This window comes from Sebastes fasciatus, chromosome 15 (assembly GCF_043250625.1).
Source record: "Sebastes fasciatus isolate fSebFas1 chromosome 15, fSebFas1.pri, whole genome shotgun sequence".
Classification (NCBI taxonomy): Eukaryota; Metazoa; Chordata; class Actinopteri; order Perciformes; family Sebastidae; genus Sebastes; species Sebastes fasciatus.
The window spans coordinates 14,410,684-14,432,011 of NC_133809.1; the positions used below are offsets into that span (position 1 = coordinate 14,410,684).

At 43.3% G+C, this 21,328-nt stretch overlaps 1 protein-coding gene across 1 annotated transcript in view; it reads left to right on the forward strand.

Moving 5' to 3' along the window:
• The window catches only part of luzp1 (leucine zipper protein 1), a 53,571-nt gene that overhangs the window by 24,862 nt on the left and 7,381 nt on the right, over window positions 1-21,328 (forward strand). The window contains exons 3-6 of the mRNA XM_074659840.1: window positions 9,883-10,231; window positions 10,343-12,632; window positions 13,141-13,733; window positions 13,961-14,140. Of these exons, the coding sequence (XP_074515941.1) occupies window positions 10,100-10,231; window positions 10,343-12,632; window positions 13,141-13,733; window positions 13,961-14,140 (3,195 nt within the window). The 5' untranslated portion in view covers window positions 9,883-10,099. The remainder of the gene's footprint in view (window positions 1-9,882; window positions 10,232-10,342; window positions 12,633-13,140; window positions 13,734-13,960; window positions 14,141-21,328) is intronic.

A 21,328-nucleotide genomic window follows, 5' to 3' on the forward strand; every position in this document is an offset into this window, starting at 1 on the left:
CTATAATGTAGACAACTGTTAAAGACCCCGGTCGACCTCTAGTTTTTGAGACATTGTGCTAGCTGTCAAACAAAGAGACAAACAAATAGTATGTAAGTCTGTCTCTTTATGTTCTTATCACTCTTTAACTCTCTCTTAACTTTTGTCTGTCTGCCTCGCCTCATTCTTTCCCCTCATTACTCATACTTGTTCACACAGACACACGCAGACTGTTAGTTAGCCAGTGTTGTGTCTGACAAGTGTCATCATGTCGTGACGTTTTCGTGTTCTCTTATCGGTGTTAAACAACGACACACATTCCTTCCCGAGCAGTTCATTGTTGCACGTGTGTGTGTGTGTGTGAGAGCGTACATTCAGTCATATAAAGTTTTTGCTGACGTCGTCTGTGCTGACACCTGAAAGCGCTTGAACAGCTGTTGAGCACAGCTTTAAAAAAAACGCTGTTAATGGGAGGTCAAAGAGTTTCTTTTCAGTTGTTGGATTATTCAAAATGATGCTCTTTTGTTAACAAAACAAGCTCACCACAAAGACAATTTCGTAGCTGTTCTGGAGATTTTTATTGTTTTTGCCGTCGTTTCGACAGTTTGGAAAAAAAAGCATCAAAATCGATGCAGCAGAAGCAGAGATACCGTCTTTGAGATGCTGACAGGGCCTCTGTTTCTTTTTCTCTCTCACTCTCCTCTCTGATCAGCCGATCTAATCACAGCTCGTATTAATGTTACAGTGTGGTCGGACAGTTACGTCTCCTACTGGAGTCTTCCTGTCTCTCACTTCACAACTGGGACTTCCCGTGGTTTCAGTCCACAAGATAGCTAATCACGCACACATAACACACACAAACCCATGCAGAGGTCAAAAGAGTTTACTGACATTATTAAATTCCAAATTTATTTTTACAATTCTTGAATTATTCTGGTTTTTTTATGCACATGGCTTTTATGGACACATGATTTATACTGATTAAGTTCATTTATTTCACTCATGTTACAGTCTGAATGTGCAATCCTTCAGTAACTCGTTTGTTAGAGGAGATTTTTATTAGCATTTTATTGTCTCTCCCATATTTGAAGTATCCATGTGTCTTTTGTTAACCGAAAAAAAAAAACCCCACACTATTTAGCAACTAAACTCTCATTCTCGTTCCCCACATTCTAGTTGGACTGATTCGGTTTGGCTTAGCTGCAGCACAAAACAACACAATCTGCTCTCCTAATCAGGGCCTCACTCCCGTTTGCCCCAGTGTCTTGTGAGGAGTGTTTTTCATGTTTACAGTGTCAGTGACCTCTGACCCCGAACACAGAGGTCAGCGGGCTGAGGGCATGCTGCTGGGGTAAAGTTGGGAAATATTTCGTGGAAACATGACGGCAAGTCACACGGGACATAAATCTGTGTGTTTACATCAATAAGTATTGCCAAACTTGTGTTTGTTTGAAGCACTTATGCAAGTGAGCCTCACATATATTCAGAAATGATTGGGCTAAGTTTGTATATTACGAGTGACTAACTATTTTGGAGCACATTTTTCAACTGCAAAGAGCTGATTGCGAGTGCGGCTGGATCCACTTGAGTATTACACATATTGACAATGGAGCTGAAAAGATTAGTCAATTAATCAGTCGGTTGACAGGAAAATAATCTGCAACTATTTAAAACAAATATTTATTTTTAAAGTCAATTTTCTAGTAGAAATTCCCTCAAAACAAATCCCTACTTTTAGCATCTCAATTGTGAATATTCAGCACAAAAAGGCGTATCAATGCCTGACAACAAAGTTATGGTGAATTATTTTGGCCATGTTAATAGTGTAGTGAAAATCTAATAGTGTGACAGCCCTAGACTGACTATAATTTAGACTGGATCAGGTCTTGGTTAAAAGGAACAGAGTGGACTCATGAAGACCTTTTAATCTATCACCTGTCATGCCAATAACTTTATACACTATCAATGATGTGACTGTTTTTTGTGCCGTTTTGGCAGATTGTTTAGGATCAGATTCAGAAACACCTTTATTTACAAGTAGGTTTGCACATACAAGGCATTTGCCTTGGTGTTTGTTGTATAACAATAAACACAGTAAGAGTAAAGAAAATATAAAATCAAGTATTGTAAACAGTCAAAAAATATTTAAAAAAATAGCATTAAAAATATGCACAATATATATTTTTTTAGTTAAGAGTGTAGGGATGTGCAAAAGTTCACACAGTATAATGTATAGAGAATATGTGCAGTTTTATACAGAGATGATGATCCAACAGATGTCCAAAGATGTGCGTGTAACAGAGATCCTAGAGGGATGCTAGAAGTAGCGTTGAAGTGTAGCGACTTTGACCCGTTTTGGTGAGCATCCATCATGGTGTGTGATATTCTGTGTTTCTATCACAACTGATTATCTTTAAAAGTTGCTCCAGATCTCCTCGGCTGCAGATCTGCCTGAGGCCTACAGTACAGCTAGCTACTGACTGACTAGTATTTTAAATAGAGCATCTAATATCCTCCCCCCTGCTCTGTTTCTTGGTCGCAGTAGTTAATGTTGCATGTAATCCTGTGTGTAGTGCTGATGTCTGATCAACAACATGCTCTAATTTACTGTTATGCCACCAAAGATCAGGAGCTGAGAAGCTCTGAGGGCTTTCAGTTTGATTCTTCAAAGTTACATCCGCAATTAGGTCATAAACAGAGAAGCCAAAAATGTAGTGCATGTGTAGAAACATCACTTTCTCCCTTTTCTCTCCGTTATGTCTTACTGTGTCTTCCAGCTTTCTCTGGCATTTCTTATCCCCCATCCCCATATTTCCCTCTCTCATCTTCTTATCATAAGCAGGGTGCTGGTTTTAAGCCCCAGCAACAAGACTCTGGATGGGAGGGGAGGAGAGACCTAGAAAAGGCTCTGGGTTACTGGGCTAAGATCGGAGACAGGACTGTTACTTTACAGCCACGCTTTCAAACTGAAACTGACTATGATTGTTCACATAAATGTTTGTGATAAGTACAGCCTTCACCCTAAGCTTCACCTTTGACCTCACTGGAGTGTCAAGTTTGACCTTATTTCACTTTCTTTTTTTGGTATACAGAAGAATAGTGCGTTGTAAGTAAGATTTACAATCTTAAAGTATTTATTATTACAACCTTTCACGACTCTGTGTATGCGTGTGTGCTTTATTGCATCAATAAAAAGTTTTTTTTTATCCTGCACCTGTAACAAACTGGGGTTGGTTGTGCACATTATTCACCTTCTTTGTAACTTACATTGTCAACTAACCTGGTAATTATTTTCTTGATTGATTGATTAGTTGTCTTTAAAGCATCAGAAAACTGTGAAAAATGTCCTTCACAATTTCACAAAGAATAGTTATTTTCACATACTCTTGATAATCGGCTGCTGATGTCTGGCCATACTTGCCAGCGCTCCCAATTTTCCCACGTTTTTCTTCGCCCTCTCCAGGTTTCCTACTATGGTCACAATTCTTCTGTATTTCTTCTGATTTATGGCAAATTTTCACGCCTTTTTTTCCTTTTCTTTATCTCAACCTGTTTCTGGCACTGTAAAGCGTGTATAAGCCATACCGTTTCCACCCAGACGACAATAGGGCTACACCAAATTTTGTTTCCGCAGCACCAAAAGTCAGCTTTGCTCGACGCGACAAAAAGCCCCCAGACTCCCTGCTTTCGTTTTGAAATCCTCCCTATTGTTGACGTCTGAAGATTGGCAAGTATGTGTCTGGCCAATCCAGACATCAACTTCCTTTCCTTTTTTCCCCCCTTCTTTCTCTCTGTTATTTTGGCTTTGTGACACCCTGCCTTCAAAACCATAAAGAGCCACTGTTTCTCTTAAATTGTAAAATGAGTTTAGACAGTTAACAAATGACAGGAAATCCAAACTGAAATGAAGCTAAGTGTCCATGCTGAGCATTCCCAGTCATTGGCAGCCAGGCCTCGGAGGAAAGACCCTCAAGAGTAAATGGAGCAAAACTGTGATCTATCAACTCAATTTTTATTTAGCTTTCTATTTTTAAAGGGGAGGTATAACTGGTGGAAGAGAAAAAAAAGGAAATAATGTCACTGAGGAATATCTTAACATTGAGTGATGACGACAAACAGAGAGCATCTGCTTTGCCGTTATAGTGGTATTGTGGTTAACTTCCATGTCCTCTCCCATAAACAAATCTATTTTTTCTACCAGTGACAACGTTGTGTTTACCCACTATTTCACCACATTTCAATACTTATACTGTAAGTGCTCATTTCGTACAGGATCTTAAGGAAAAATCTAAGGAGAGTGGGTATTCCCATCCCATTTCAGCTTGTTCCAATGGATACGCTACATGACCTTAGTTCCTCATCCATTTTTCTGCTGAAATGCAACACTGCCTTTCTTTCTTTTTTAACATTTTTCCAGAAGTGGGGCAAAACTGAAAGGGGTGAAAAAAAAACAGAGAAAAAAGGGAACATGACAGTACAGGAAACGACAAACCGAACATTATGGGATGCCGGTTTTCTCTTTCTTGGAAAAAGGGGAAAATGCAGGCCAAGCATCAGGTCTCCACCATCTTGTGGCTTCCAGCGCTGCGCCAGCATCCATCCACTGCAGTCGTCCCTCCACACACACACACACACACAAAGTATTTGTCACACATTCACGTATGCAAACTGGCAATAACCCCCTACATGAAGATGTGGTTGAGGCATTTTGATTGGACTGGGGCCCTTTATTAACTACTGTTTATGAGGCAGAAGAGCTTCAAACCTTAAGTTCCAACGTCAAGTGCAAGAGAGAGAGAGGGGATTTTTTTTCCTTTTCTTTCCTTCCTTCTCTCTTTCATGGAGGGAACAGAATGTACTGAAGGCAGCAGGCAGGCAGGAAGAGAGTGGCTAAAGCCCTAATGATATGGTGTATGATTGTAACCTTGGTGTGTGTGTGTTTGTGTGTGTTTGAGAGAGAGAGCGAGAGCAAGCGGAGTGGATGAACCTCCTCAACAAAGTTTGACTTCCAGGTCCGTTTGGGATTGTTGATCCAAGACAAAATTAAGCTTTTCTGTTTCTTTCCCCTCCTCTTGCATCCATCACTGTCTAGCTCTCCCATTACATCTTTATCTGTCTGTCCATACGCGTCAAATCTCATTTTCTCTTTGTACATGTGAAACACCGGCGTGTAACTCACTCACGGACCCTCACAAACTCCCTAATTCACTTTTAGCAGGCCAGAGATTTTCTGTTCAGTCTTTGTGTGACCAGTTTTTACACGTGCCAACCATAGACTGTATATATAGACGGATGACGTGTCTCCACTTTTCCCACTGTACAAAAGTGAAGCCAAATTGTCCCGTATACAGGAGCTGCCATCTTGAGATTTTGACGTCATTTGGAGCCAGAGTCTGCGCAGTAGTGATTGGAGGGCTAGAGTCGTGGTATTGAGGTCCCGCCCACACATCCGCCAATCACGAGCCGAGCACGGCCACAGCTTTTTACCGTGAGCCACCTAGCTGCTACGTTATTTGGCTAGGAAAACACAACAACTAACCATAATATCTCTATAACTACATTTATGATCAAATTGACATGTTCTATTACACAGACTCGTTACGGTTATGGAACGTGTAATAGGTTTAAAACATACATCAGCGTGATAAGAACTACCTAAAATGACATGAAAAATGTATTTGACATGTACTTTGACTTTTTAGTTTGGCTTATGTCCCATCCGCTAACATGGAGGGGGCGGGATTTATGACCTATACAGCAGCCAGCCACCAGGGGGCGACTGAGATGTCTTGGCTTCACTTTTGAGGGGTCATGTCAAGAAGGTAACCCGCAAATTGCAGAAATTTGCAAAAACTCTGGTGAGACTCGCTGCCCGATGACGTATCCTAACCTTAACCATCTCGTGATAGTTTCGCTATTTCTGTGTTACCTTCTAGCCATGACCCTTTTGGGGAGCTGTCATGTTGTCCATCTTTATATACAGTCTATGGTGCCAACCTATGCCACCCACAGCAAAGGAAAGCAATAGCGGAACCAGTTTAGACCTGCAGATGTCGGCATGTTGATGTTGCTCCCATAACAGGCAAAGAATTTTTAACAGTTGCACCTGCAGGGAATGAGTGTTACAGCTTCAGTTTTTTTTATAGATGTGGTTAGCCTGTGTTTGTACTTTTTCCAGTATCCCAGAAAACATGCTCCAGTTAACAAAACCCATACATTTAAAATGTGAAAAACCTTAAACTCCAGCTGTAACACTCCCTGAAGGTGACACACGTATCAACTTTGCAGAAGCTCTTACATTCTCACATCTACACTCTCGCTGCCGATAAACGTTGACAGCGTCCTGCTTCTCGTAACGACAGTGGGAGTGCCAAAGGTCAAGTAGGGAACTTCCTGTCCAGATATCAGAAAGTGGAAGCAGCCAGTCATACAGTGTTGGACTGAGCACTCAGGTTTAAGCTGTTTAAAGAGTTCTCTTTAGTTTATATGGGGTTGAGTATAGCTACAGATGCTGTATCACCTTACGTGGCAAAGACGAACGCAGGAATGTGTTCACTGACATTGTCCTGATCCATTTGATGCTCAGAGCAGACTAAAGCTAAATCTTAGAAAACATTTTATATGCTGCCCGGGCCTTGGCCATGAAACCCAGACGATGCCCTGGTTAGGAATGGGCTTCTGCAAAGAGAGGGCTTGGGAGAGTCTGTCGGTGGCCTGGTTAAGAGCAGACAAGACAGAGCGAGGGACTGGCAGTGCCCCGGTTAGTTCGTCATTAGGAATGTGTCTGCGTAAAAGGGGTCAGTTCCCCTGCCTCGCAGCTCCTACCCCCTCCAGGTTTTTCCGTAATTGTCAAACAACGCACAGAACAGGGGAATGAAACTGTTTAATTTGAGCAGAATACGTCAGCGACTCCCCTCCCGCCTCACTTCCCTCCCTCCCTTCTCCCCGTTTTCAAACCTGATCTTGGCCAAACAGCTTCACACCTGAGTGTTCATGAACACTTATCTATGTAGGTCATGGCACTAAATGGAAGAAAGTCGTGGTCTAAGACTGAATACTGATGCCTCACACTCCATCATTTCTTCAGCTCCTAATCTCTCTACTGCCCTGCATCTTCTCATTCCTTCATCTCACCCACCACCCATCTTATCCCCTCCTGTCTTGTCCCGTATGTAGCTAATGAGGGCCCCAGCCCCTGCGATAAGTGAATCAGGTATGTTGATTGGTATTGGCTGAGGCGGGCCCTTGCCAGAGTCGCTTTGCACGCACCGCCGCCCCTTTAAAGCGCCCACTTGGCCGCGCTGGTGTGCGTGTCGGAGAGAGATGGAGGGGAGAGATGAGGGAGGGAGGTAGAGAGCTGGCAAATAAATAAAGGGAGAATGAAAGGAGAGGTAGGCAGCCTGCCAAGACAGGAGTAGCTGGACCTAGTGACACACCATTATTAACCAGGACGAGGCTCAACCAGGGCTGAAATCATGTAGGGGCCCAAAACCACAAGATAATCAGAAATCTGTTAACGGCAAAATAATGAAGACTGGGTCAGGACAGTAGGTCCACCATCTAGAACCACCCTTTTCTCCCGAGGCACATTATTTAAAAGTTATTCTCTTAACCTTTACAGTGGTTACATTTTTTCCCTGAGCTGCATAGTGCTGTGTGAAGAGCTGTCATGAAGAATTGAACTGTAGCTATGTAAATCTCTTTGTGCCAGCGAGGCACTGCGCTGCTTTTAATGGATACATGGGAATTTTTTCATAGTATTTTTACTTCGCTGGAACAGGATCAGTCAGGACAGGTTTGGATCACAGCGACCACCTCGAGACAACAGAGAAAAATTGGTCTACAGCTCACTTAACAAGCCACAGCTGGGCAAAGCTATGCAACCCAGAATGACTTTATTGACTAAGGTGTTTTGGCAATCAAGTGGACAGCTAGGCTAGCAGTTTTCTCTCCAACATTTTTCCTCCATTTGTCTTTTCCACTGCTCCCTCTTCGGTCCTTTGCAGTAGTTCCTTGAAAGTCTACTGAGAAGATTACCAAACCACTAGACCTCATGAAAGTAAAGAATAATTAAAACGCTGCAGCTAAGCGCTTTGAGTTCACATTGTGCTTTTTCTTAAAGTAATCGTTGCCATATTGACGTTCAAAGCTTATTGCCACGGTTTATGTTCAACAAGACATTTAATGAATTGTGGGGAGAGCGGTTTGGGCTTTTTTACACCAAATGAAACGAAAGAAAATATTTGAAACAAACCATACATAACCATAATGGTAAGTTAGCCTACCTTGTTGTATACCATGTAAGCACATAGATAAAACGATGGAGTGAATTTACTGCATTGGTTGATGTTTTTACAGCAGTAAAAGCTATTTAATGTAAAGGAAAAACTACAGTAGTCTTTATATGTCGTGGTTTGTAGCTTCTGCTTTGAACATGGTACTGTAGACGAGGGGAGAGAGGAGACATGGAGACGGTTGTCAGGGGGGGTCGATAAGTGATGATGTGTGCAGATGTTATGTCCTACCCTCAGGTCGATTTTCCCTCGCGGTCAGTGGGGGAAGCTCGCCAGAATGACGGGGGGGGAAGGGGAGTAATAGGATTTAGGAAAGCACACTACCTGAATCATGCATGAGACAAAAGCTGTTAGATTTATGGAGACATACTGCGGTGTGCTAATAATCTTTGTCTCATCACATATGCTGCATGCTGGGCCCACAGATGGGTATTACCACACTGTAATGGCTGTATATATATATTTATATAACAAGGCAAAGGACTACTATTTCTCATTATGGGATTTCTTCAATGTCTGCTCTTGTATCCGAGCTTATTAATTTCTACCTGATAGTCTCTCTGTCGCAGACTGAACCACTTTTCTTTTATCGGCACATCCGTTCCATGTGACCATGAATGTTGTAGTGTTGTGACGGGGCCTGTGATGTCGTGGTTGCTACGGTGACTGCTGTGTATGTATGTGTGCAGACGGGGGTATGTGAAGGAGGCGGTGTTATTGAGATATGCTGCTGTCAGCGGAAGCAGGCAGGCAAGCGTAAATCGATGTTGGATACAACAGCAGGGAGGTGACAAAGTGTGTGTGTGTGTGTGTGTGTGTGTTTGTTTGTTTGTTTGTGTGTGCAGGCATGTTGAAACCCCCATACTCACACACACATGTAAGCAGTGCCACCCCCATCTCCTTCAGAGGACAATGAAGGTGAAATACATGGTGGCTCAGTGCAGTGTGTGTATTATGTCCACTTAATGCACACTTGATTGTCATAATGATGAATGTTACCTTTGCCACATAATGTAATGTTTATTTTTATGAATGAAAGGATGTCAACTAACTTCATGGTAATTGAGAAACTAATTCTTTGTCATATTTGTAATTGTTATAAAATGAAGCCAGAGCAATATTTGTTTCTGTATTTGTCAAATTGTGTGTGAGTTTTTATTGTACATGCATTTAGAGCTGCAACGATTAATCGATTAGTTGTCAACTATTAAATTGAACAGCAACTATGTTGATAATCGATTAATTGGTTTGAGTATTTATTTTTTTAAGGGAAATAAATTTAAAATTCTCTGATTCCAGCTTCTTAAATGTGAATATTTTCTGGTTTCTTTACTCCTCTATGACATTTAACTGAATATCTTTGAGTCTTGGACAAAACAAGACATTTGATGAACAGGAAAGGTCTACATGCGTTGGTGTTTGGCATCTTTTAGTCTCGTCTGATTGTGTGTGTCAAAGCATTTAGACAGAGGTGTAAAATCATACAGTGTGCTGACTCTCTGGTGTGCATTCCTTATCCTCACTTACCGAGCTACTTTTTGAGAATGCAAATGACTGTCATTGACAAATCAAGGATGACTAAGTGTTATTTCCTCTCTCCCTCCTACAGATGACAGATTCGTCTGCTAAACGCCACTCCGAGGGAACTTCAAAGTCTTAAAGCGACAGTGACAGACAGACCGCCGAGAGATAAAAGAGCAATTCCCCCAAGAGCCTAAAGGACTTGATAACACTACCACACAAATGTGGACCTCCCAAAACATTGTCATCAAATAATCTGAACAACAAAACAAACCCAACAGAATAACAGAAATCATTTTGTAGCCATGTCTGACCATAAAGACATGACACATCGCCATCTGCGGCACAAGCTGCAGAGTCTCGGTCGAAGACTGGATGAACTGGAAGAAGCAACCAACAAGCTGCAGAAGTCTGAGGATGAACTACTTGACCTGCAGGTCAGTACTGGTAGACTTGAGTTTTTGTGTGCATATCAGAGGCAATGAGAGGTGGAATAGAAATACACCGAATAAATAGATTAATGAATGTTTGAACACTCTTCTCTACAGGACAAAGTCATCCAGGGAGAAGGCAGCAACTCATCCCTGCTCGGAGACGTGGAGGACCTGAGGAAACGTCTCCTTAAGATCCAGGGTAAGGATGAGGAGGTACGCAAAGCTGAAGATCTCTGCCGCACAGTCAGAGAGAAACTGGAAGAGGAGGAAAGCCTGACGCAGGAGCTGAAGGCTGAAATCGAACGTCTACAACGGAGGATGGCAGAACTGGAAAAACTGGAAGAAGCCTTTGGGAAAAGCAAGTCTGACTGCAGCCAGCTCTGCTTGAGCCTCAATGAGGAAAAGAACTTGACCAAGAAGCTCTCGTCTGAGCTGGAGGCCCTCAAAGCACGTTTGAAGGAGGTGGAGGGGTCTGAAACGAAGCTGGACCGAGCAGAGCAGGCGTTAGCTATGGAGCTTGAAAAACTCAAAGGGTTCACTCAGACCTTTATGAGTGAGCGCAAGAGGCTACTAGAGAAACAGCGGGAGGACGAGAAGGTCATTCTAAAGCTGACAGAAAAATTGGAGCACCAGAAGAATCGCCTCGGCTTGTCGGCGGACCCTGGTCGCGCAGATTTCATGAGGTCACGAATTGAAGATGAGCTTTCATCCACGGGGCTCCTCACGAGTAAACTGGCTGGACGCAAGAAGAGCCTCGAGTACTTGAAGTTGGCCGACGACAACATCGGCCTCGTGAACAAATCTGAGAATGAGAAGAACAGCGGTCCTCTTGAGGACGAGGACAACAAAGTAAAGGAGCTGACGCAGGAAGTAGAGAGGCTGAAGAACCGCCTTAAGCAGCTGGAGATAGTGGAGGAGGATCTGAAGAACTCGGAGTCCAAAAACGGCGAACTTCACGAGAAGTTCCAGATGGAACGAAACCGGGCTCGCCAACTGAACGAGCAGGTGGAGCAGCTCAGGACGCAGCTGTGCGGGAAAGGAGGAATCGGAAGAAATGGAACCAGTAATGTGGATAAACACGGCAATGGGAGCGCTAACATTTGCCCAAACAGCCCTGCTAAGGTCCTTGAAAATGGCAAAGCTGATAATGAAGAGAATATGGTGAAGGTCTTCAGACAAGAGAAGCCCAAATATAGGAGTGCTGCAGCCGTCTCAGAGCCGAGTTCCCCCAAACACAGGAACAGGGAGCTCTCTCCTCAGCGTAAGAAAGAGACCAAGCTGAGGAGCAAAGATCCCAGCCACTCAGAGGAGAGCTCTCCTAAAACTGTGAGGAGAGCTCTCAGTCCTGCTCACAAGAGTAGAAGGACACCCAAAACCCCAACTACTGCGATTTCATCTGATAACGGAATAAGAGACACAAGACGAGGAACTGAGGAAAAGACAAGAGGAGCCACTCCCGGCTCTGTAAACGCGTCCTCTAGTGACGCTAAGAAAGCGCCCGTTCTTAGCCGCTACCCTCCAGCAGCTAACGACCAGAAGCCGCTGAGGACGGCTCACAAACAGACGGATGGGGAGAGTAAAAAGAGCAGAGTAGAAAAGTTTTCAAAATTGTACGTTGGTAGTGATAGTGAATCAAACAACTCTGACGTAGTGCCTGACACTTCCAGTAACATCAACAGTATCTCTGGTTTAGAGAAGGACGCAGCGTCTGCCTCAGATCAGGAATCAACAGACCAGGTTGAGGAATCTGTCTCCGTGTCCGTCGCCTCCACCTTGTCCAAAGCCAATGGAGCGTACAAAGCCTTCAGATCCCAAGTCACTCCACTGCTGCCCAACGACCAGGGGTCAGAAGGTCATTCGTCTGCCTCCGAAACCGAATCTACTGGTTCAAGGCCCTCTGAGCCAGAGCCTGTACCTGAGACGACGACGACGACTCCTACAACTGTAAGCAGTAGGACCCCAACCTCCAGATATCCCAGATACCCCCACGTCCACGACTCGCATTCAGAGGGTTCTTCTTCCAGGAGCTCGTTTGACGAGGAGCTCCACAACAGAACACTGTTAGCCGAGGGAGGCCACCAGGCGCCCACGCACACTGCATCGGGGATCGAGATCCAGCGAGTGTGCAGCCCACGTGAGGCGCGGAGTTCAAAAGCTGTCATCAAGCCTGCGATCGTCGAGATCGACAGGAAGGAAGTGATGATTACAGAACCTTTGTCTACAAACGGCAAACCCAAAATCTCCACCAAACCTATGGTGACCACCACTAGTAAAATGACCAGTAGTATAACCATTTACCCCAATGACCCGAGCTCTTCCAGAACCAGCAGCCGCAGCAGCAGCGTGTCCAGTGAACCCGTGCCGGTCAAAGAACGCCACACCTCCACCAGTAACATCGTCATAGGTAAGATCCACATGGTGCTTTATGTAAATGATGGCGGTCATGTTTTTAATAGTACAGGTATTCTGTTGATTCTAGTCTAGAAAATGCTCTTTTCAGCATCTCAAATATGGTAATTTCCTGCTTTTCTCTGTTTTATATCATATTAAAGTGAATATTTTGGGGTTTTGGACTGCCAAAACAAGACATTTAAAGACATCCTTTTGGACTTTAGAGAAACTGGGATGTAAATTTTTCACCATTTTCTGACATTTTATAGACCAAACGATTAATTGAGAAATGATCGGCAGATTAATTGATAATGAAAATGATCATTAGTTGATGCCCTAGATGGAAATTACATTAGTTTAGCAGGTTTTAGTTCATAATCTAAAGTATTAGACAAAGACTGACATTGCCATCCATAGAGTCAAGCCGCTGCATTACTGCCTTGTCACTCTTACTGTCAGCTTGTTGCATCAATGAAATGTTTTGCTTAGAAAATATTTGATATGATTTTACTCATTGCCAGGACTGAGCAGTGAGCACCATGGCAGCATCTCCGTCCCGTATGAGATCTCCATTCCCAAAAGTGAGATCACCTTGCGGCCGTGCCAGGACCAGGACTGCGGGCCGGACGACCACAACGATTCCTCATCAAGGTCCAAACACCACAACACTTCCAGAGTGGAGACCACCGCCAGCCACCTGTGCTGCCAACGCAGCAACTTCAGCCTCCAGTCGTCGGACACCACCTCCGCGGACTTTAACGACACGGAGTCAGGCTTCGAAAGCAGCAGCAGCAGTAGCACCACCACGGTCACTAGCTGGAGACACCAAAGACAAAGCCAGCACTCCCAAGAAGACAGTGTACCAGACATGAAGAATGTGACTGTGAGGAGCACCTGGAAGAACAGGGGCGCCGCGTCAGTGGAGGAGACAGGCCGGGGAAGAGGGGGCGCGAGGACGATGACCGATGGCGGGTCGGAGGACGAAACGGAGGCTGCAACAACATGGAGGGCTTACCGGGCGACCACCTTCGATACAGAAGAAATGATGAACAGCGGAACAGGAGCTGGTGGGAATGCTGATGCACAGAAGGGAGCCAAGCCGTCTCCTGCAGAGGTGAGCTAATGAATAAATGTACGAGACAAATGAGTCTTTACACAAAGGACATTGGAGGATAGCAACTACTTTATAGCTGTATAATGTTTAGAGGTGGGAATCACCAGAGGCCACATGATACAATATTATCACGGTCCTTAAGTCACGATACAATCTTATTGCGATTTTAAACAATTTCTTTCCCCCACTCATAATAATGTTGCTCTTTGTGTTGCTCCCTGTCCCAGGTGTACATGCGTAGGATCAACAGTGTGGTCACTAACACCAGAGAAGTGGAGGAACCAGTGCAGCGCAGAGGAAAAAGCTCAGAGTCTCCCACCATGGAAGCAAGAGGCCCGGCGAGGATCGTACCCCACGCACCTGTTACCTCTCAGTCCTGGGGCCGGTCCTACACTCAACAACCACAGGTAGGACGACCAACTTTATATCTGCTCTCATAAGCTGCGTTCTTTTCAAATGATTTAGTTTTCATCAGTTGGTAAGCACAAAACATGTGTCAAGGTTTGGCAAAATGTGGCTAGTAAAACAACTCATTTTACGATTTCATTCCTCCCTTCTTGGAAAATTAGTCCTTGTGTCTGCTCAAACATTTCTGGCATCAAACAAACATGTGGCTGCGCTATTACTGAACTGATGTGGCTTCTAAAATACCCCCGCATTGCTATGCAGGTGAAGGCATTATCCGTACCACTCTGCAAATAGTTTTGTCTTGCAGATAAAAGTCCAGAAAGTACAAACCGCAGGGCTGAGCTCCTGGTGTGTCCACTTTGCATGAGAGCTCAGCAGCTTGTATTTTTCCCTGACGCCAGTTCTCTGCGACTTCAAGCTTAGCACAGCAGTTCTGTAGGCCCCACTCCTGCTGCCCCAGTAAGCACAAAGAGAAAAGGGTGGGACAAAAAAAAAAGAGGGAGGATGGAAATGAAAAAAAGACCTCAACAGGGGGAAAAGAAGGTTAGGAAAACCTCAAGGAGAAGAAAATAGCTTTTCTTGTATTTAAATGTGCCACCACAGTCTGTGCCCCGGCCAGGCGACATTGCTATTCTATGCAAACATTACTGAAAATAACTGTTTGAATACTCACCCCCACTTTGTACATGTACTGGATTATTGTGCGTTTGTGTGTCGATCCACATACATGTTTATTTAATCTGTCACTGCGCTTATATTTGTGGCTTTAATCTGCATTTATGAGATATTTTGGGTTTCTTTTCACATCTAGTATGGGAGAAAATGTTCACCTCTGTAAGCACAGCATGATATATAACTTCTCCAACACTTACTACGTTATAAATAACTAATTTCTGTGCAAAGAGCCAGATTGAGCCCTCTGATTTCATGTATGTGTGCCTACGCATTAGTATGTGAGATTGTGTGCATAGCTACCACTTAATTAATGGAGTGTGAAAGTTTATACAAGTCATCAGCAAGATGAGGTGAAAACTACTAATGGGCTACAGTATTAACTTACTTGTCTATTGGCGTATAATATATTGTCAAATGGCTGTAGTACTGCTTACAGAGTGGGCTCCATGGCTACAATAACATGTCAGTCTGTCAGTTTGACAAACTGCTGGACTAAAGGCCTTTGGGTAAGATCTCAGTGTTTTCCCCTATAAATAAACTGGATGTTGCCAAGGAGACAGACACACACATGCAAAGTGTCAGCGGTCTCATCCATCATCTTTGCTCACATTTGCGTTCTAGGGCAATAACGTTATCTGGAATTACAATGTTTATGTCTTTACAGCACATAGAGATCTGCTGAAGAAGATAATCCTAGAGAGATTTCTTAAGACTTAATCATTATTTTTTTTTACTTCACACGGCATACTATGCATGAGCAGATCCTGTGGTATACCGCAGCGTTGTTGTTTGTTGCTGCTATGCTTGAGTCATGATTTAAGGGGTCTTCTTTCAGAAGTAGTGCATTGAAGGGTTATTGACCAGGACTTCAGGGGGTTACAGGGCCGTGGTTGTGTTCTGCACCAAAAGTTGCGCAGTGCTGTTAGGGATTTGTTGTTGTGTTCATGGGTTCTCTTCCTCTGAGAACTTTCACTATGGTTGGCATCAACTCTTTTTTTAATGCAGACCAAAATGTTTCAGAAAACTTTGATCAGATTCGATCAGTTCTTGATTTAAAGTTTTTAGTCAAGTTTGGACTGTTTAAAGGTGCTCTATATGATATTCAGAGCATTAATAAAGCATCAAACAGCTATTTGCGTGTGAGTGTGCCCCACTGGCGAGCTCACGGCCGCCGTTCTGCAGGTTACAGCTGATAATGCCGCCCCGACTGACGGCGCCATTGCAGAAGTGTAGCACCCACCCTCCGGTTTCTCAGTTTAATGTGAGAATCGGTCAGTTTCATACAAACACACACCAGTAGCCCATGCTCCAATGAACACAGCTGGTCTCTCATCTCCAACTAGATGATCATTGCATAAAAACATACCAACTAACATGACCTTAGAGCTGTAATTGCCTACAAAGCCCCTCCCTCTTTTTAGCCTCAATGGGCTCAATGAAATCTGTCACTGATCTTCGACCTTTAACACCCCCCTTCAGCACTGATATAGACTAGTACAAAGACCATTAGGGGACAGCCACCTTCATTTTGTCTCTGACTTCTCCCCTCCCTTCCTCTCTTTTCCATCCCCAATCCCCACCGACTTAATTTGTCATCCAAGCCCTGACATGAACAAAGTGGCTTCAAGTCATGTATTTCAGGAGCTCTGTCTACTTGCATGGCCTTGACCCCAGCTCCACATTTTCTGGACAACCACTCATTCTTTTCTCACTTCAGTTCATAAGTCTCCTGCTCTCTTTCTGACCCTGTCCCACATCACTCACCCTCGATAGCCCTGGTTATCCTAAAGCCCCGAGTCTCTGATGTGGTAAATCAGCAGTGACCCGATGAACTGCCTTTCTCGTTGACACTTATTCCGTTTTTGTTTTTTTGTCAGTTATGCACTGCATTATGGGAATTTCCCAAACCCACTCAGTTGACTCTGCGGTGCGGTAAAACTTTGTTCATCCTGATATTTGATGCACGAACATGGTCACTCCATTTGGATAGCAATTATGAGCAAAAATTGCTACAGTGCAAAAGAAAAAAAACGTACTTCAATTCATAAATGGACTTTGAAGCATGTCTTGGAGCACAGCCGATCATCTTTGGTTTGGATTGTCAGAACATTTCAGTGGTCTGAACGGCGTCCATTCCCAAGTGGTTTGGATAAATACAGCTGTAGTTAGGACAGTGGGAGGTTGGGATTAGTTTGTGATTGCAGTGTCAAAGGTTGATAGAAGAGGTTTGTGTTATTACAAGTTTGTAGATGGAGGCACACGGGTTGATGGAAGAGGAATGTAGCTAGTCATCATTAACTGACGTCCCATTGATCTTTCTTTCAGGACTCTTTTGCCTGAGACTTGATCCATTTAAGTTACTGCATGTAAATAGAAGCTGTTTATATATGATGTTAATGTTTTAGACATTTACTTCTCCTAAATGCTTTTTCAATACAAAAAGATTGGTTGACTTACATTTCTTTATATAACCATTTACATCGAAGGCTTCCCAGTGATGAGAGTAGAGCAGACTGAACAGCAGCGATCGATAAGTAGTCATTAAGGAGGAGACAACACTCCCAATTCCGTTAAGCACCCTGGAGCGACCTGGGAGAACTGATAGCTTATTGATTAGCTTTCTTTTTAAACCTCATGTATAAATTATTTGGATGTCATTTATTTAAACCTCTATGGGACAGAGAATGACATCTTTTCATCTAGTGAAAGGTCATTGTCGTTATCGTCATGGTCCAAATCCATAGCTGCTGTTTAACCTTGACTGTTTTCCTCTGGTTTGTCCAAACCAGTGTTTACGCTGCAATGTTTTCCCTCTCTAGTGGCATGGCTCTATGGATGTCAGTGTCGGTCAGTCGGTCCACCACTGCCATGCCATTTTGTGCGTACATTCATCACGTGCAGAGGATGAAGCCTACCGACTTTGTTGATCCCCTTAATTAGCACCACCATGACGTTGATGTTTTTGTTTTTTAGTGAAATATCTCAACAACCGGTGGATGGATTGGCACAAAGTTTTGAACAGACACGCACATTTCCAAGACAATGCATTCTGATGACTTTGGTGATCCCCTGACTTTTCCTCTAGAGATGGACGACATGACCACCCCCAAAAAGTGAAGCCAAAACATCTGAATCGCCCCCTGGTGGCTGGCTGCAGTATAGGTCATAAACCCCGCCCCCTCCATGGTAGCGGATGGGACATTTGCCAAACTAAAAAGTCAAAGTACACGTCAAATAAGTTTCAATTAGTTATTTGATGCTCTAAAAAGAGGATGAGACGTCATGATTGACAGCTGCCCTGAGTGAAGTAGTTGTGCATCCGGAGGCTCGGGAATTGTACAAGAGAGGAGATGTAACTTTAACTTTCCATAACCGTCACAAGTCTGTGTAATAGACCATTTGTCAATTTAATACAGTCATAATAACCATCATCTGGACCATAATTCTGATATGAATAAATCTAACAGGTCAGTGTTAAAATGAGGAGTGCTTTCTGTAGCAGTCACTCCACACCGCAGAGTACAGAACAGACCAGTATTGTAGTAATTTCTCCCCGCTGCAGCAGTAGGAAACCTCAGCCTGTACATGAATGAACCGTGAACTTATGTTTGGCTGAGGACAGCGGGGCCGATATGGCCGATGAGCGAGATACCAAAACATCCTTTGTTGAGTCAAAAACCAGTGGCAGCAAGGTAAAGTGTGGGATCAGGGCTGCTCTACTATTCACCATTCGCCTGATGTGACCCGTGCAGAAAAAGCCCTCTGGAATAACAGTCTGTGCAGCAGCTATTGGACTGTGTGATTGTTTTCAGTAGTAGAATATCAGACAACAGACACTGTAAGCTATGTAAAATGCCCCATGAAAAGCAATAAAAGAATGGCTTTTATAAATCATAACCAATAAACAGATCATCACCTGGCTAAATCAAACACAAATTCCACTTTTTCTGAAACATTTCACCTGGAGTGTAGAGTATTGTCTTTCTGGAGAGGTGATTTAAGAGTTTGGGTTGGCGAGACAACACCATTCCCCAAAATTGGGCGAGAGACCAAGGGCAGACAGATTTAAAGTAGGGATATAATTTCTTCTGCAGACGCTCCGACACGCTACTTGTGTTATTTCTTAAATCTGCTGGCCTTCATTTAGTAGGTCCTATTGAAACCAGAGTCTTCTTACAGTGTCTGTCTGGTTTTCAAAGTGAACTCTTGGAAAACTGTATTGATGATTCTTAAATGGAGATCCTTTTCTCATAAAACTATGTCTACACATAAAGCCTAGAACCCAGAAATAGTTTGACATTTTGGAAAATGTGTGTATTTGCTTTCATGCCGAGGGTTAGATGAGAAGATTGATACCACTTCAAGGAGAGGAAAACATGCACATTCTCAAAATTGTTTGTGGTGCTGGGAGTAGATCCCCTCCAATATGTACTTTTTCAAAAAAATGACTTGCTCCCGCAAACACTTTTCTCTTCATCAGGTCATTAAGCTTAATGACCTGATGAAGGTCCTTGTTGACCGAGACGTTGACGAATAAAGCAGAGAAAAGTTTGTGCGGGAGCAAGTCATTTTTTTGAAAAAGATTGATACCACTCTCATGTCTGGACAGCAAATAGCTTATCTTAGCCTTAAAGACTGGCCAAGAAATAGACCGGCCCAAAACTTGTAATTTTTACACTTTGTGGAACAGAATAAACTAAGTTGATAAAACATGTTAATAAGGGAGCATTAGAGGTGCTGGGAGGCAGATTTTGTTATCTTTTGGACAGAGCCAGGCTAGCTTTTTCCAGTGAGCTACCTCCGGGTCTGAAAAGTGAAGCCAATGCAGAAGTGCCTTAAACTTGCAGTATTGCTAATAGCCAGCAGGGGGCGACTCCTCTGGTTGCAAAAAGAATACTGCTTGTATAGAAGTCTATGATAAAATGACCCTACTTCTCACTTGATTTATTACCTCAATAAACATTGTAAACATGAGTTTATGGTCTCAATCGCTAGTTTCAAGTCTTCTTTAATACAGCATGAAGTTCATTTCGTAAATTATGGTCCCATTAAGAAATCAATTAGATGATAAATCAGGGTATGCTTTAGGGTGCGGCTTGTGATTGACAGGTCGCTACCGCGGCGTTGTCCTGTCTGGGAGTTGTCCATGTTTTCGTCTTACAACTTTAACCCTTTAACTGTGTGTTTTTAGTTCATGAAAGTTAATAATAGCCTTTTTGGTAAGCGGAAAATGTCTTATTCAGCGTTCGGTTGTACTTAACTTTAACGTGTCACTGCTGGTTGCAAAAAAACAACATGGTGACAGCCAAATACCAAGATGGCAACGGCCAAAATGCCAAACCCGAGGCTTCAAAACAGCAGTCTACAAACAGATGATGATGACTACGTCCACTTCTTGTATACAGTCTATGTTTATTCCCTGTTTCCAGTTTTTATGCTAAACTAGGCTAACTGAGTTAACTTTACAGATGTGAGAGTGGTATCGATCTTCTTATCTAATTCACGACGAGAAAGCAAATACGAATATTTCCCAAAATGTCAAGCTGTTCCTTTAAATATCACCGAACATGACTACCCTGTTCATTTGACACAAAAGTCGGTACGAGATATAACAGCGCTGCTTTTTGTAGTCCCACCTTTTCTGTTTTTATTGTGTCAAATCATCACGCTGCGCAGCCAGACATGATTTAGTGTTTCTGATTATAACAGCCTATAAAAGTGTGTTTTCCAAGCTGAAGGCATTCTGGTGTGAGCTGGAGCAGGTCTGTGATGACAGCAGCACTTGCTGTTCCAGTAGATTTCCTCTGCTGTGGCACATCAACTTACTTAACAGCATTTATTACAGGCTGACGTTGCTCTTGCCCAAATATTTTCTTAAATTAACTTTCAGCCACATGGGGAAAAAAAGCTCTCCATTGGCACACACACACACAGAAGTTACTAATTTTCCTTCGACTGAAGCCACACGTCTTTTAAAAGCTGTTTAGAGCATTACACTTATTGTCATTTTCAAGCTTTTTCTTTTAACCTTCAGCTACCAAATCTTTATTGTCATGTGTATTTTTATGATTCTTTTGTTATTTGAAGTCTATTACAATGTGTTGAACAATGCACAAGCCTCCTGTTGGGTGTAGGAGGAACACTGGAAGTGCATTACATGGCAACCTTGTGAAAGCCCCCGGTCTTGCAGCAGTGGCTTACCATAGAAGGAGAATATGCCACTCTGCCGTTTCCTCCCCTCCGTGACTGGAGCAGGAAGTGACCACACTGAACACGCCTACTTGGCAGGGATCGCTGGTGACTGATATCCTGTCTGTTACCCCTGGAGACCGAGAAAGGCAGTCCAGCAGGGCTCCATTAAAGCCAATTAGCGAGAATGCATTCTAAAACGGCATCAGAAGCCAACTCCAACCCACCAAATGTCACTAATTATGGTGCTTTTTTAAAGCTGAAATTACAGGCGCGGGGTGCTGTTTCTGTGTGCTTTAGGAACTGCATCGTCATCTAACTCT